The sequence below is a fragment of the Lampris incognitus genome, chromosome 9 (genome assembly GCF_029633865.1).
Source record: "Lampris incognitus isolate fLamInc1 chromosome 9, fLamInc1.hap2, whole genome shotgun sequence".
Classification (NCBI taxonomy): Eukaryota; Metazoa; Chordata; class Actinopteri; order Lampriformes; family Lampridae; genus Lampris; species Lampris incognitus.
In genome coordinates this window covers 57,748,320-57,762,512 of record NC_079219.1, presented here as the reverse complement: position 1 = coordinate 57,762,512, position 14,193 = coordinate 57,748,320, and the positions used below count along the sequence as shown (strand labels likewise).

Here is a 14,193-nt window from a genome sequence, read left to right as displayed (position 1 = left end):
TGCTGTCGTCTCTCCCTCGACTTTTCTCGGTGGAAAGGCGGCGGCGGCGGGACGGGGTGGAGTTGGGCGCTTGTAACCCGAGTCTAAAGAAACAGGTCTATAAGTTGAGGGTCACCGGGTAACTGAGATCGTCAAAGTCTTTTTAAGTCATTTTTTTTTCTTCCACTTTTCAAAATAAAATTCCTACCTTATTAAAGTCATGCACACGCGGTGCGGCACCACACCCGCCCAGGCCTGATGTGTGGCCACGGCTTGCTCTTAGAGCTGTGTGTCTTGGAAAGGTAGGCTGAATGAACACACACACACAGTCAGGTAATTGGAGAGTTCCTGTTTTCTGGCACATTCGGAGGTAAACGTTGTCGAGGTTTAGGAGGAACACTTAAAAGCTGGTCGAATAGCAGCGAGTGGAAAATGGAGCCAGTAAAAAAAAAAAAAAAAAGCGAAACTGTCGCGTTTAAACGCCAGTGACGGGAAGTCCAGACAACACTGCCGCGCACTGTCTCCACCGTTTCACCACGGTGACAGACGCTGGGGACGACGCCCAGCACCCACCGCCACCAGCACTCCGCCACCAACGCCACTGGCGTCTCACACACACACACACACACACACACACACACACACACACACACAGTCTTGCTGAGAACAAAAAAAAACTGAATGAGTTTGTTTCTCTGGTGTTTTTCCTTCGCTGCTCACTGCGTCGTTTCAGTCAGTCACAATCAAGTAAACACACACACACACACACACACACACACACACACACACACACACAGATAGATAGATAGATAGATAGATAGATAGATAATCTTTATTGTCCTGCAGGAAATTTGTTTTCACAGCCAGTGCATGTAAAAAATCCTACAGATAACAGCAGTGTACAGCTATGCATACAGATACATACATATATACATACAGACACATACACATATACAGATATATACATATAGATACAGACATATATACATACAGACACATACATATATCAACATGGATACAGGAAAAAAGATTTTAATGCATAGCAGTACAGGCCTGTTTTGTGCGACTCACACTCATCAGCTGCTACATACATATATATACATATAGATACAGACATATATACATACAGATATAGACATATATACATCCAGATACATACATATAAAAAACATATAGATACGTACATATATACATACAGATAGCCATATATATACTTAGCACAAAAAGTAAGGAAATTTGTGTTTGGTAGATTATGTCTTTGTTGTAACAATGCTTCTTGGCAATAAATCTTATACCGTTGGAAAGCCTGTTTATTCCCCTTTTAAATGGCGCCACATTTGTAAGGAACATGCATTTGTGGGATGAGCAGCAGAGCTGAGTATGTGGGTTGCGCCCATGAAAAATTTGCCAGATCTTCTCTGCCAATGCCAAACAGCTTATTTTGCTGCTGCTGTTGACTCTTGTTTTGAGCTTCTGGTGCCCCAGGTGCTGACAATCAGGTGCCTGATATAAGATTTACTGTCAAGAAGCATCGTTACAACAAAGACATAATCTACCAAACACACATTTCCTTACTTTTTGTGCTAAGTTTACATACATACATACATACATACATACATACATACATACATATATATATATGTGTGTGTGTGTGTGCACACACACGCACACACACGCACACATACATACACACAGATACATACATATATACATACAGATACATACATATGTACATACACACACACACACACACACACATATATATAGACATACATACACATATACACATAGATACATACATATATACATACAGATACAGACATATATACACAGATACATACAGGCACATACATATATACATAGATACATATAGAGACATACATATATACATATAGATACAGGTACATACATATATGTAAACACATAACATAAACATAAAAACACATTCACTCACACTCACAGATAAATTTGGCTCTATGCAAGATCAGCGAGGCAGTTTGTTTAGGGACGCTATCTATCTATCTATCTATCTATTTATCTATCTATCTGTCTGTCTGTCTGTCTTTCTATCGATCTATATCTATCTATCTATCTATCTATCTGTCTGTCTGTCTATGTATCTATCTCTCTGTCTGTCTGTCTGCCTGTCTGTCTGTTTGTTTGTCTATATATCTATCTATCTATATCTATCGACTGTCTGTCTGTCTACACTTTCATCTCAAAATCCTGATTTGGAGCATTTTAAAAGGTCTTCAACACAAACGTGCACACAAACACAACATACTGACAGTGATGATGTGCAGATAACAGAGCTGGCAGAGGGGTGTACAGGGGGGTGTGCAGAGGGGTGTGCAGCGAGGCTAGAATAACACTGGGGTTAGCTGAGCTAGGCTCCACAGAGCAGAAAGAGACCAGCGCGCTGCTGGGTCAGCACGGATGCAGGTGTGGCATAGCCTGGTCAGCCAACTCTGGCTCCTACAGCTGTACAAATACACACATGCATGCACACACACACACACACACACGGTACAGTTGCACACCTCACCCTCTCAAGAGTTCCCACATTTAAATAGACTTACGTGCCCATGCACATACTTGCACAAATGTACATGTACACATCCGAGCACACACGGTCAGACACACACACGATCACGAGTACACACACATACTCATACTCATATTGCACGTCATAAACACTTTATGTGTATTATATTTCCTCAGTACATAAGGCTGGGTACATTTACAGACACTCACTACCATACATCACTCAGATCTACACACTTACACAAGTGCTTTGGTGCACCCACACATTGTGTACTGTAGACATATAAACTGTAGACGTGTAAACCGTAGACATATAAACTGTAGACGTGTAAACCGTAGACATATAAACTGTAGATATGTGAACTGTAGATATGTAAACTGTAGACATATAAACGTAGATATGTAAACTGTAGACATGTAAACCGTAGACATGTAAACCATATACATATAAACTGTAGATATGTAAACTGTAGACATATAAACTGTAGATATGTAAACTGTAGACATATAAACTGTAGATATGTAAACTGTAGACGTATAAACTGTAGACATATAAACTGTAGATATGTAAACTGTAGACGTATAAACTGTAGATATGTAAACTGTAGACATGTAAACCATAGACATACAAACTGTAGACATGTAAACTGTAGATATGTAAACTGTAGACATGTAAACTGTAGATATGTAAACTGTAGACATGTAAACCATAGACATATAAACTAGATATGTAAACTGTAGATATGTAAACTGTAGACATGTAAACTGTAGACATATAAACCATAGACATGTAAACCATATACATATAAACTGTATATATGTAAACAGTAGACATATAAACAGTAGATATGTAAACTGTAGACATATAAACTGTAGATATGTAAACTGTAGACATATAAACTGTAGACATATAAACTGTAGATATGTAAACCGTAGACATATAAACTGTAGATATGTAAACCATAGACATATAAACTGTAGATATGTAAACCGTAGACATATAAACTGTAGATATGTAAACAGTAGACATATAAACTGTAGATATGTAAACTGTAGACATATAAACAGTAGATATGTAAACTGTAGACATATAAACAGTAGATATGTAAACTGTAGACATATAAACTGTAGATATGTAAACAGTAGACATATAAACAGTAGATATGTAAACTGTAGATATGTAAACTGTAGACATATAAACTGTAGACATATAAACTGTAGATATGTAAACCGTAGACATATAAACTGTAGATATGTAAACCGTAGACATATAAACTGTAGATATGTAAACTGTAGACATATAAACAGTAGATATGTAAACAGTAGACATATAAACTGTAGATATGTAAACTGTAGATATGTAAACTGTAGACATATAAACTGTAGATATGTAAACTGTAGACATATAAACCGTAGATATGTAAACAGTAGACATATAAACAGTAGATATGTAAACTGTAGACATATAAACAGTAGATATGTAAACTGTAGACATATAAACCGTAGATATGTAAACAGTAGACATATAAACAGTAGATATGTAAACTGTAGACATATAAACAGTAGATATGTAAACTGTAGACATATAAACGACAGTAATTGGCTGTAGAGCCCTGAGTGTGGTACAGCTGACAGAATGATGTATAAACATCAAACAGTCTGCTACAACTGGATTAGCCACTGTCTGTTGTGCTATTCCAACCTTCAGGCTGTCACTAACACACACACACACACACACACACACACACACACACACACACACACACACACACACACACACACACACACACACACACACACTGCTGCTGGGTGTGTGTGTGTGTGACACTATAAAATGGGTTGTAAATACAGCCAGGCCTCCCAATTAGCACCACACACTTTCTCTCATCTCCACCCCCCCCCGTCCTTCCCATCTCCTCCTTTCTCTCTCCCTTCATTTCTCCCTCTCCTTCGTCTTCCCCCCCCCCCCCGCCTCTCGTTTAGTTTGTGTCCACCTTTCTCTCACCACACCTTCCCCCGGTTCTCTCCTCTTAACCTCCTCGTCCTCCCTCCTTTGTCTTTGTCTCCCACCAGTTTCATTTCACTTTTTAATTTCACTCTGTTTTTACAGTCTTCAGACCACATCAGAGCCTGGATTTACAGGCCTGGTTTTCAATGTCCTAGTCCAGGCCTCCGATTTCTTTTATTGTTCTGTCTCTCTCGCTCTTGCTCTCTATTTGCTTCGACTGTTCGGTGTCGTTCTGTCTGAGATGCTCTGTCTTTTACTCATCTCTCATGTTTTGTTCCCGTAGATAAGGGGTTAGCATGCCATGACCCACCTGTGGAGACAATACTTTTCTGGATCCACCAGATATTTTGCACTGTAAAATACGCTGTAATTACCTGTCAAGATGCAACACAGTTAACGGTCCTCCTTGCAGTGTTCCTCTTCCCAGTCCTGTCAGGTCCTGCTGATGATCAGACAAGACACAACCGCTTTAAACGTTATTTTACTGATATTTCAGAATACCATAAAGTCTTCGCACTCTTTGCATTGGCTCAAAAATAGATGATGGGGGGGGGGGGCGTCTGGGTGGCATGGCTGTCTATTTCGTAGCCTACCAACACGGGGATCACCAGTTTGAGTCCCCGTGTTACCCCCGGCCTCGTCGGGCGTCCCTACGGACGCAATTGGCCATGTCTGCGGGTAGGTATGTGTCCTGGTCGCTGCACTAGCGCCTCCTCTGGTCAGTCGGGGCGCCTGTTCAGGGGGGGAGGAGGACGTGCTACGTCCCCCCTGGCGAAACTCCTCACTGTCAGGTGAAAAGAAGCAGCTGGTGACTCCACGTGTATCGGAGGAGGGGGTGGAGCAGCGACCGGGACGGCTCGGAAGAGTTGGGTAATTGGCCGGGTACAGCTGGGTAGAAAAAGAGGGGGGGGGGGACAAAAATGGATGATGAAATAAGTGTTTTCTGTTCTTATTTACATAGGGATACAGATATTTCATCACAATAGAAGAGAAAATACATGCACAGCTTTTTTCTCTCCCTCAATTTCCGAACAATGTGGACACCCTCTGACCCACCTGCCCCCCCCCCCCCACACTACGACCCACATGGGGGTCTCGACCCCAAACCCACTGCTTCACACTAACTCCCTGCTGTCTCGCTGCTCTTCCTCTCCTCTCCTCTCCTCTCTCTTCTCCTGTCCTCTTCCCTCTCGTCTCCTGTCCTTTTTCCTCCCTTCGCTCCTCCTGTCCTCTTCCTTCTCTTCTCCTGTCCTCTCTCCTCCTGTCCTCTCTCCTACTCTCTCTCGTCTCTCCTCCTGTCCTCTCTCCTCTTCCCTCTCTCCTCCTGTCCTCTCTCCTCTTTTCTCTCCTCCTGTCCTCTCTCCTCTTCCCTCTCTCCTCCTCTCCTCTTTTCTCTCTTTTCTCTCCTCCTGTCCTTTTCCCTCTCGTCTCCTGTCCTTTTTCCTCTCTTCGCTCCTGTCCTCTTCCTTCTCTTCTCCTGTCCTCTCTCCTCCTGTCCTCTCTCCTACTCTCTCTCGTCTCTCCTCCTGTCCTCTCTCCTCTTCCCTCTCTCCTCCTGTCCTCTCTCCTCTTTTCTCTCCTCCTGTCCTCTCTCCTCTTCCCTCTCTCCTCCTCTCCTCTTTTCTCTCTTTTCTCTCCTCCTGTCCTTTTCCCTCTCGTCTCCTGTCCTTTTTCCTCTCTTCGCTCCTGTCCTCTTCCTTCTCTTCTCCTGTCCTCTCTCCTCCTGTCCTCTCTCCTACTCTCTCTCATCTCTCTTCCTGTCCTCCCTCCTCCTGTCCTCTCTCCTTTCCCCTCTCTCCTCTCCTCTTTTCTCTCCTCCTGTCCTCTTCCCTTTCTCCCCTCTCTTCTCTCCTCCTGTCCTCTCTCCTCCTGTCCTCTCTCCTACTCTCTCTCGTCTCTCCTCCTCTCCTCTTCCCTCTCTCCTCCTGTCCTCTTCCCTTTCTCCCCTCTTTTCTCTCCTGCTGTCCTCTCTCCTCCTCTCCTCTTCCCTCTCTCCTCCTCTCCTCTTTTCTCTCCTCCTGTCCTCTTCCCTTTCTCCCCTCTCTTCTCTCCTCCTGTCCTCTGCTCTCTGTGTAATTAGCAGGCTGCATAGGGGAAACGGTTGTTTTTAGCGTTCAGTTTCTCGCGGCTCGCCACAGCATTAAATTTAGACATGGGTGGGAGTCACTCCTGAAAATGACTGTTCACCATCACTGACTGCCTACACTCCACAAGCCACTGTGTGTGTGTGTGTGTGTGTGTGTGTGTGCGCACGCGTGTGTGTGAGCAAGTGTTTGTGCGCACAAGTGTGTATGTGTGATGTGTGTGAGAGAGTGTGCGTGAGTGTGTATGTACACACAAGTGTGTATGTGTGATGTGTGTGAGAGAGAGAGTGTGTGTGTGTGTGAGAGAGAGTGTGCATACGTGTGTGCACAAGTATGTGTGTTTGTGTGTGTGTGTGTGAGAGAGAGAGAATGTGTGTGTGTGTGTGTGTGTGTGTGTGTGTGTGTGTGTGTGTGTGTGTGTGTGTGAGTCCTGCCAGCTTCATTCGGTGCCTAAACAGGTCACAGTGAGAACAGGTTGCCCGCAGACAAACAGGGTGCGCCTGCATCTTTGTGTGTGTGTGTGTTTGTGTGTGTGTGTGTGTGTCTGTGTCTGTGTCTGTGTGTGTGTGTTTGTCATTTCCTTGCTGCGTGTGTCATACAGAAACCGGACGAGAGTTCACAGATGTGGTGGCTGTGTGCTATGACACATGCGCACAACATGAAATGACCCCTGCTGAGCTAAGTGGCGGTGTAGGTGTGTGTATCATACATGACTAGTGGCGGTGCAGTTGACCGGCTGTGACTCGGAGCGCCGTATCTCCGCCTGCTGACGGAGGAGCACACATCCAACAGCTCTGTGTTGCACTAACTAGTCATTTTCTCAGAGAAGCGCCCCCAAATTGTATATTATCTGATGGAGGAAGTTTATTTTAGATGTCAGGAAACCCAGAGAGTATATATACTGCCTCTAATCCTCCCTCGCCGTGGCCCTTTCACTTTTCCTCCTCCTTTCTCTCTCTCTCTCAGTCGTTCCCTTTGTTCATGAAAGAATGAGAGCCACTTTATTTTGCCATTGTAGGTTACAATGAAATGTGTCTTCCTATATGACTTCATATATATATATATATATATATATATATATATAAGAAGAAGAAGAAAGCCACTTTATTGTGTGTTTAACCCATCCCACTGTATAGGAGCAGTGGGCAGCCGCAGCACCCGGGGACCACCTCCAGCTCTTCCTTCCATATGTAGCGAATTCAGGGGCAGCCAGGAGGTGAACCCGGGTCACCCGCACCATGGGCAACTGCGCTAACCAGTCAACTAAAGGGTCCAACCCGTTAGCCAAGGGCTAGCGAGTCTAGTCATCCGTGGTCGTTAGACTACCCCTGTCCTTTGGGAAGCGCATCCCCACGCTTCAGCATATCAGCTCCCTCACGCCTCTGGGCACACGCGCTTCCGATGGCCTCACGGTCTCACCAGGGGGCAGCCATGGCAGTCGCCCCATGGGCAACCATGGGGCGACTGCACTAACCAGTCAACTAACGGATCCGACCCCTTATCCAAGGGCTAGCGAGTCTAGTCCTCCATGGTTGTTACACTATCACGCGTCTGGGCTCATGCTCTTCCATTGGCCTCACAGTCTCACCATCCCACTTCTGACACCAATGTAGCGGATTCAGGGGGCAGCCGGGAATCGAACCCGGGTCGCGACTGCGCTAACCAGTCAACTAAAGGGTCCAACCCGTTAGCCAAGGGCTAGCGAGTCTAGTCGTCTGTGCCTTGCTTAGGGACACAGGCCGGAGTATTAACCCTAACATAGATGTCTTTTTGATGGTGGGGGAAACCAGAGCACCCGGAGAAACCCACACAGACACGGGGAGAACACGCAAGCTGCACACAGCTGCTTTCCACTCATATGCAACACAAACGGTTCTCGCAAACAGGCAATACTGGCTTCTCTAATGTGACAGAACTCGGCTTAGCCGGTGTTTCTGTCTCTCTGTTGTTTGTCGGTCTTGTCTTGTCTTGTCTGTCTGTCTGTCTGTCCGTCTGACGGAGTGTCTGTCTGTCTGTCTCTCTGTCCGTCTGACAGTGTCTTGTCTTGTCTGTCTGTCTGTCTGTCTGTCTGTCTGTCTGTCTGTCTGTCTCTCTCTCTGTCCGTCTGACGGAGTGTCTTGTCTTGTCTGTCTGTCTGTCTGTCTGTCTGTCTGTCTGTCTGTCTCTCTCTCTGTCCGTCTGACGGAGTGTCTTGTCTTGTCTGTCTGTCTGTCTGTCTGTCTGTCTGTCTGTCTGTCTGTCTGTCTCTCTGTCCGTCTGACGGAGTGTCTTGTCTTGTCTGTCTGTCTGTCTGTCTGTCTGTCTGTCTGTCTGTCTGTCTGTCTGTCTGTCTGTCTGTCTGTCTGTCTGTCTCTCTCTCTGTCCGTCTGACGGAGTGTCTTGTCTTGTCTGTCTGTCTGTCTGTCTGTCTGTCTGTCTGTCTGTCTGTCTGTCTGTCTGTCTGTCTGTCTGTCTGTCCGTCTGACGGAGTGTCTTGTCTTGTCTGTCTGTCTGTCTGTCTGTCTGTCTGTCCGTCTGACGGAGTGTCTTGTCTTGTCTGTCTGTCTGTCTGTCTGTCTGTCTGTCTGTCTCTCTCTCTGTCCGTCTGACGGAGTGTCTTGTCTTGTCTGTCTGTCTGTCTGTCTGTCTGTCTGTCTGTCTGTCTGTCTGTCTCTCTGTCCGTCTGACGGAGTGTCTGTCTGTCTTCCTGCAGCACAGAGGCGTTCAGTGCGGAGCGCGGAGCGAGGGAGGGCGCCACGAAGGTGATGATCGTGGTGACGGACGGAGAGTCACATGACGGGGAGGAGCTGCCAGATGCTCTGGAGGAGTGTGAGAAGAGAAACATCACCAGATACGCCATCGCTGTGAGTACACATGTGTACACACACACACACACAGTGACACATGTACACGAGCCTACAAACATTCGCGCACACACACAGAATGAGGCACAAAGATATAAATGAACACACATGCTGAAAGGCACACTGACACACACCAACACAGACACGTGCACACCGCACACAGATGGACACACACATACACTAACACAAAGTCAGACGGAATAGAAAAACACATACATGCTGACACACACCATCACACATAAATATACAATGACAAATATGCTAATACCTACAGACACCGACTCTAATACACACACACACACACACACACACACACACACTAGAAATATACACACTCACAAAAGACAAAGAAATACACAAACACCAACACCCCCCCCCCCCCGCACACACACACGCACACACACAGCTAGTATTTTCTGCTTGTACAGCAACCATGGCATTCCTTACATCATGTGAGAATGGGGGTTTGGTGACCAAAAATCCCCAGATATCCCCACAACACAAGCTGCTGCACTCCAAACATAGCATCGGCTAATCACCAAATGAACCCCTCTGGCCTGCTAAAATAACCAAGGGGGGGGTGGGCCTTGGCTTTCAGCCCCACCCAACCCCAATCCTCACACACCCACCACACACAGACACAAACACACTGGTCGGTGCTGAGGCGGGTGATAGACTCCAGTCGGTTAGTCTGGGGCCCCTCCCTTCCCCACGATAGCAACTCCAGGACCTGCAACGCCGCTGGCTCCACAGCAGCCACAGTGGAGGGAGGGAAACACCCACCGAGATGGCAGAGATTTACCTCTGTGATAACATGTGACGACTGTGAGGGGAAAGACATGCTTTGCAGTTGATGGGCTGAAGGGTTACCGTTGTGTTCGAGTCCTGTTGGGGTTGGTGTGTGTCAACATCAAGTAGTGTTGGTCTGCAAGCTGATGTGTCTGTGGCTCTCGCGTTTTTTTTTTTTTTGTGGATTTTTTCTCCCCAATTGTATCCGGCCAGTTACCCCACTCTTCCGAGCCGTCCCGGTCGCTGCTCCACCCCCTCTGCTGATCCGGGGAGGTGCTGCAGACTACCACACGCCTCCTCCGATACATGTGGAGTCACCAGCCGCTTCTTTTCACCTGACAGTGAGGAGTTTCACCAGGGGGACGTAGCGTGTGGGAGGGTCACGCTATTCCCCCCAGTAGCCCCCCCATCCAGATGAGGCGCTAGTGCAGCGACCTGGACACTTACCTACATCCAGCTTCCCACCCGCAGGCATGGCCAATTGTGTCTGTAGGGACACCCAACCAAGCTGGAGGTAACACAGGGATTCGAACCGGCGATCCCCGTGTTGATAGGCAACGGAATAGACCACCACGCTACCCGGACACCCCTTACCCCTCTCTTCTGAGCCATTCCAGTTGCTGCTCCACCCCCTCTGCTGATCCGGGGAGGTGCTACAGACTACCACATGCCTCCTCCAATACATGTGGAGTCGCCAGCCGCTTCTTTTCACCTGACAGTGAGGAGTTTTACCAGGGGGATGCAGCACGTGGGAGGATCACGCTATTCCCCTCAGTCCCCCCCCCTCCCAAACAGGCGCCTCAACCGACCAGAGGAGGCGCTAGTGCAGTGACCAGGACACATACCCACATCCGGCTTCCCACCCGGAGACACGGCCGGAGGTAACACGGGGATTCGAACCAGCGAGCCCCGTGTTGGTAGGCAACGGAATAGACCACTACGCTACCGGGACGCCCCACTGGCTCTCACTTTTGGTCCATATGATGTAGGTTTGATTGAAAGACTGAGTCCAGAGGTTGTGATGAGTGGGCAGAGCGAACTGTTCACCACTCAGTGATCACAGTGTGGCCCAGCAGCAGCAGCAGCAGACTGTTTAGTAGGAGATCCACCAGTTCTCCCGGCTCATTTTAATGCCTCCGCTGTTGCTGTGATGCATACTTGGCTGCTGCCGTGCTCTGTATGTGGGATTTTTCTTCTGCGTCTTGGAAGATGTAGTGCAGCACGCTGCGGGTGCAGTCAGTACACATAACCAGATCAATTCATCACCAGAATCATATTGCCATTCGAATTCAATAAAATATACACGTTTCCAAATGGGCAAGTTGTCCTGTGGTTCGGAGCCTTGCCTCTGGAACCACAAGGAGGAAGTCTTGCTATAGCTGCCCCCTTATGTGTGTCTCCCTGAGGCCACGTCCTTCTCAGCTTCCATACGTCTCACCAGAGAGGAAAATATGTTGGGAAGTGCCTCAGAAACAGATAAAAACTGAAAGTAAGGTCTAAATCCAGAGCGAGAGAGAGAGAGAGAGAGAGAGAGAGAGAGAGAGAGAGAGAGAGAGAGAGAGAGACCTTGGGTTCCAGCAGAAGAAAGTGACAAACAAAAATGGAAAGAAGAAGACAATGAGTTTGGACTTTGTGGTGGTGTGTTTGCCCTAGAAAAGAGGGTATGACAGGTAACCGCAGTCATAATGGCGGACATGTTTTGAAGTAGGCCTGCTTTCAGTGTGTGTGTACTTTATGCGTGTGTGCTGCACATGCATGTGGGTTTGTGTGTGTCCATGTGTGCTGCACATGCATGTGAGTTTGTGTGTGTCCATGTGTGCTGCACATGCATGTGAGTTTGTGTGTGTTCATGTGTGCTGCACATGCATGTGAGTTTGTGTGCGTTCGTGTCTGTGCTGCACGTGCACATGAGTTTGTGTGCACCGCATGCATGCTGCACATACATGTGAGTTTGTGTGCATGCTGCACATGCATTTTGTGCATCCATGTGCGCGCGGTACATGCATGTGGGTTTGTGTGTGTCCATGTCTGTGCTGCACGTGCATGTGAGTTTGTGTGTGTCCGTGTCTGTGCTGCACGTGCATGTGAGTTTGTGTGCGTCCATGTGTGCCGCACATGCATGTGAGTTTGTGTGCACCGCGTGCATGCTGCACATACATGTGAGTTTGTGTGCGTCCATGTGTGCTGCACATACATGTGAGTTTGTGTGCATGCTGCACATGCATTTTGTGCATCCATGTGCGCGCGGTGGGTTTGTGTGTGTCCGTGCGTGTCTACGCAAAAGTGACTCACAAGGGAGGGCAGAGAAGTAAACTTGTAAGATCTGCCGCCACAGGTGATGCTGTGCACATCAGCTCAGGTCAGACACATGACTGTCGTGGACAGGGTGTTTATTTTCTGGGGCGTTGGAGAATTATGCTCACGGCTCCTCCGAACCCCGGAATGTGAATATTTACAGTATAGTTACAGTAGATTTACAGAATATTTACAGTAGATTTACAGGATATTTACAGTATATTTACAGGATATTTACAGTATATTTACAGGATATTTACAGTAGATTTACAGGATATTTACAGGATATTTACAGTATATTTACAGGATATTTACAGGATATTTTGCTTAACAAGACCGATCCGTTCTCTCTTTTCCGTCTCTTCGTATCGATCCCTCTTCCTCTGTGGCGTCATCCAGCTTGCATAGGATCTTCATGTACACATTTATATGCGGGCTCCCTTCACAGTACAATGTTTGACCCCCATCCCTTCATCCCTCCATTCCTCCACCACCCCCCCCCTTTTCCCTCCCTCCATCCCCTGCCCTTTAAAAACAGAGGATTTCCTTAGTTAGCTTGGCAGCCGGGCTCACATGGCGGGAGACTCTGGGGTTTGGGTTTCTCTTATGGAATTTTCTCATTTGTAGTTGAGGCGTTAAGCCTTCGCCGGCTGCCGCCATAGCATATCCTCTGCTTCGGCCGCATCGCGCGCGCTCGGCTAGGCCTGCGCCCCTCGTTTGAAACCCCACGGGGGTTTTCTGCCCCCGTGTTTCCCCGTCGACATGCTGCCTGTTTAACTTGTTACTGCAGGGTCACGTAACTTGGGGGGTTAACTGCGCTCAACAAAGCTGCCGTTTGGTTCCAGCCCTTCTGAAGCTGCGTGTTATTGTCGCTGCTGTCTTACGGATCTGTTTTCTCTACTACATGGGTGTGATGCTGGCCAGTAGTTTTTATTTCTTCTGTTTAACAGCCCTACGCTGTCTCTCTTCCTCTCTTCAGTGTCCCTCTGGAGAGAGTCTGCGGCCTGACAGATGCCAAACTATCTGTTTATGCTATCCGTCTCGCGCTCTCTTTTCATCCTCCTTCTCTGCTTCCAACTTCTTTTTTTGTTGTCTTATCTGCATACTCATTTATCCTCCCTCTCTCTCTCTCCCTCTCTCTCTCATATCCCACCTTCCCACGCTGTGTTCCAGGTACTGGGTCATTACATCCGCAGGCAACAGGACCCGGAAACCTTCATAAGCGAGATCAAGTACATCGCCAGCGACCCGGACGACAAATACTTCTTCAACGTGACCGACGAGGCTGCGCTCAACGACATCGTGGACGCCCTGGGAGACCGCATCTTCACCCTGGAAGGTGCGGGATGGCGTGGGGGAGGATGGACGGGGTGGTTCGATAAGGGACGAAGGCGGTTAGAGTAGGAGGATGAGAGGCAAGAGAATGATGAAGAGGAGCCTCGCGGGAGAAGATGATGACAAGGGGGATGTGAGATAGGGAGGGGGGAACGAGAATGAGACATGGAGGAGTAACCGCGGAGGAAGCGGGGACTTGAAGGGGGTAAAAAAGGGAGAAAGTATAAGGCTAGGCTTTTATGAAATGAAATAAAGGTCTCACTTCTGTCAGGGAAAACAAAGTCAAGGAAAGGGAAAGTACCGTCTTTCATCCGAG

At 47.4% G+C, this 14,193-nt stretch overlaps 1 protein-coding gene across 1 annotated transcript in view; it reads left to right on the top strand.

Annotated features, from left to right (window-relative positions):
- Positions 1–14,193, top strand: part of itga10 (integrin, alpha 10) — a 53,369-nt gene that overhangs the window by 26,168 nt on the left and 13,008 nt on the right. Inside the window, exons 8-9 of the mRNA XM_056286550.1 lie at positions 9,308–9,458; positions 13,716–13,881. Coding sequence (XP_056142525.1) covers positions 9,308–9,458; positions 13,716–13,881 — 317 coding nt within the window. The remainder of the gene's footprint in view (positions 1–9,307; positions 9,459–13,715; positions 13,882–14,193) is intronic.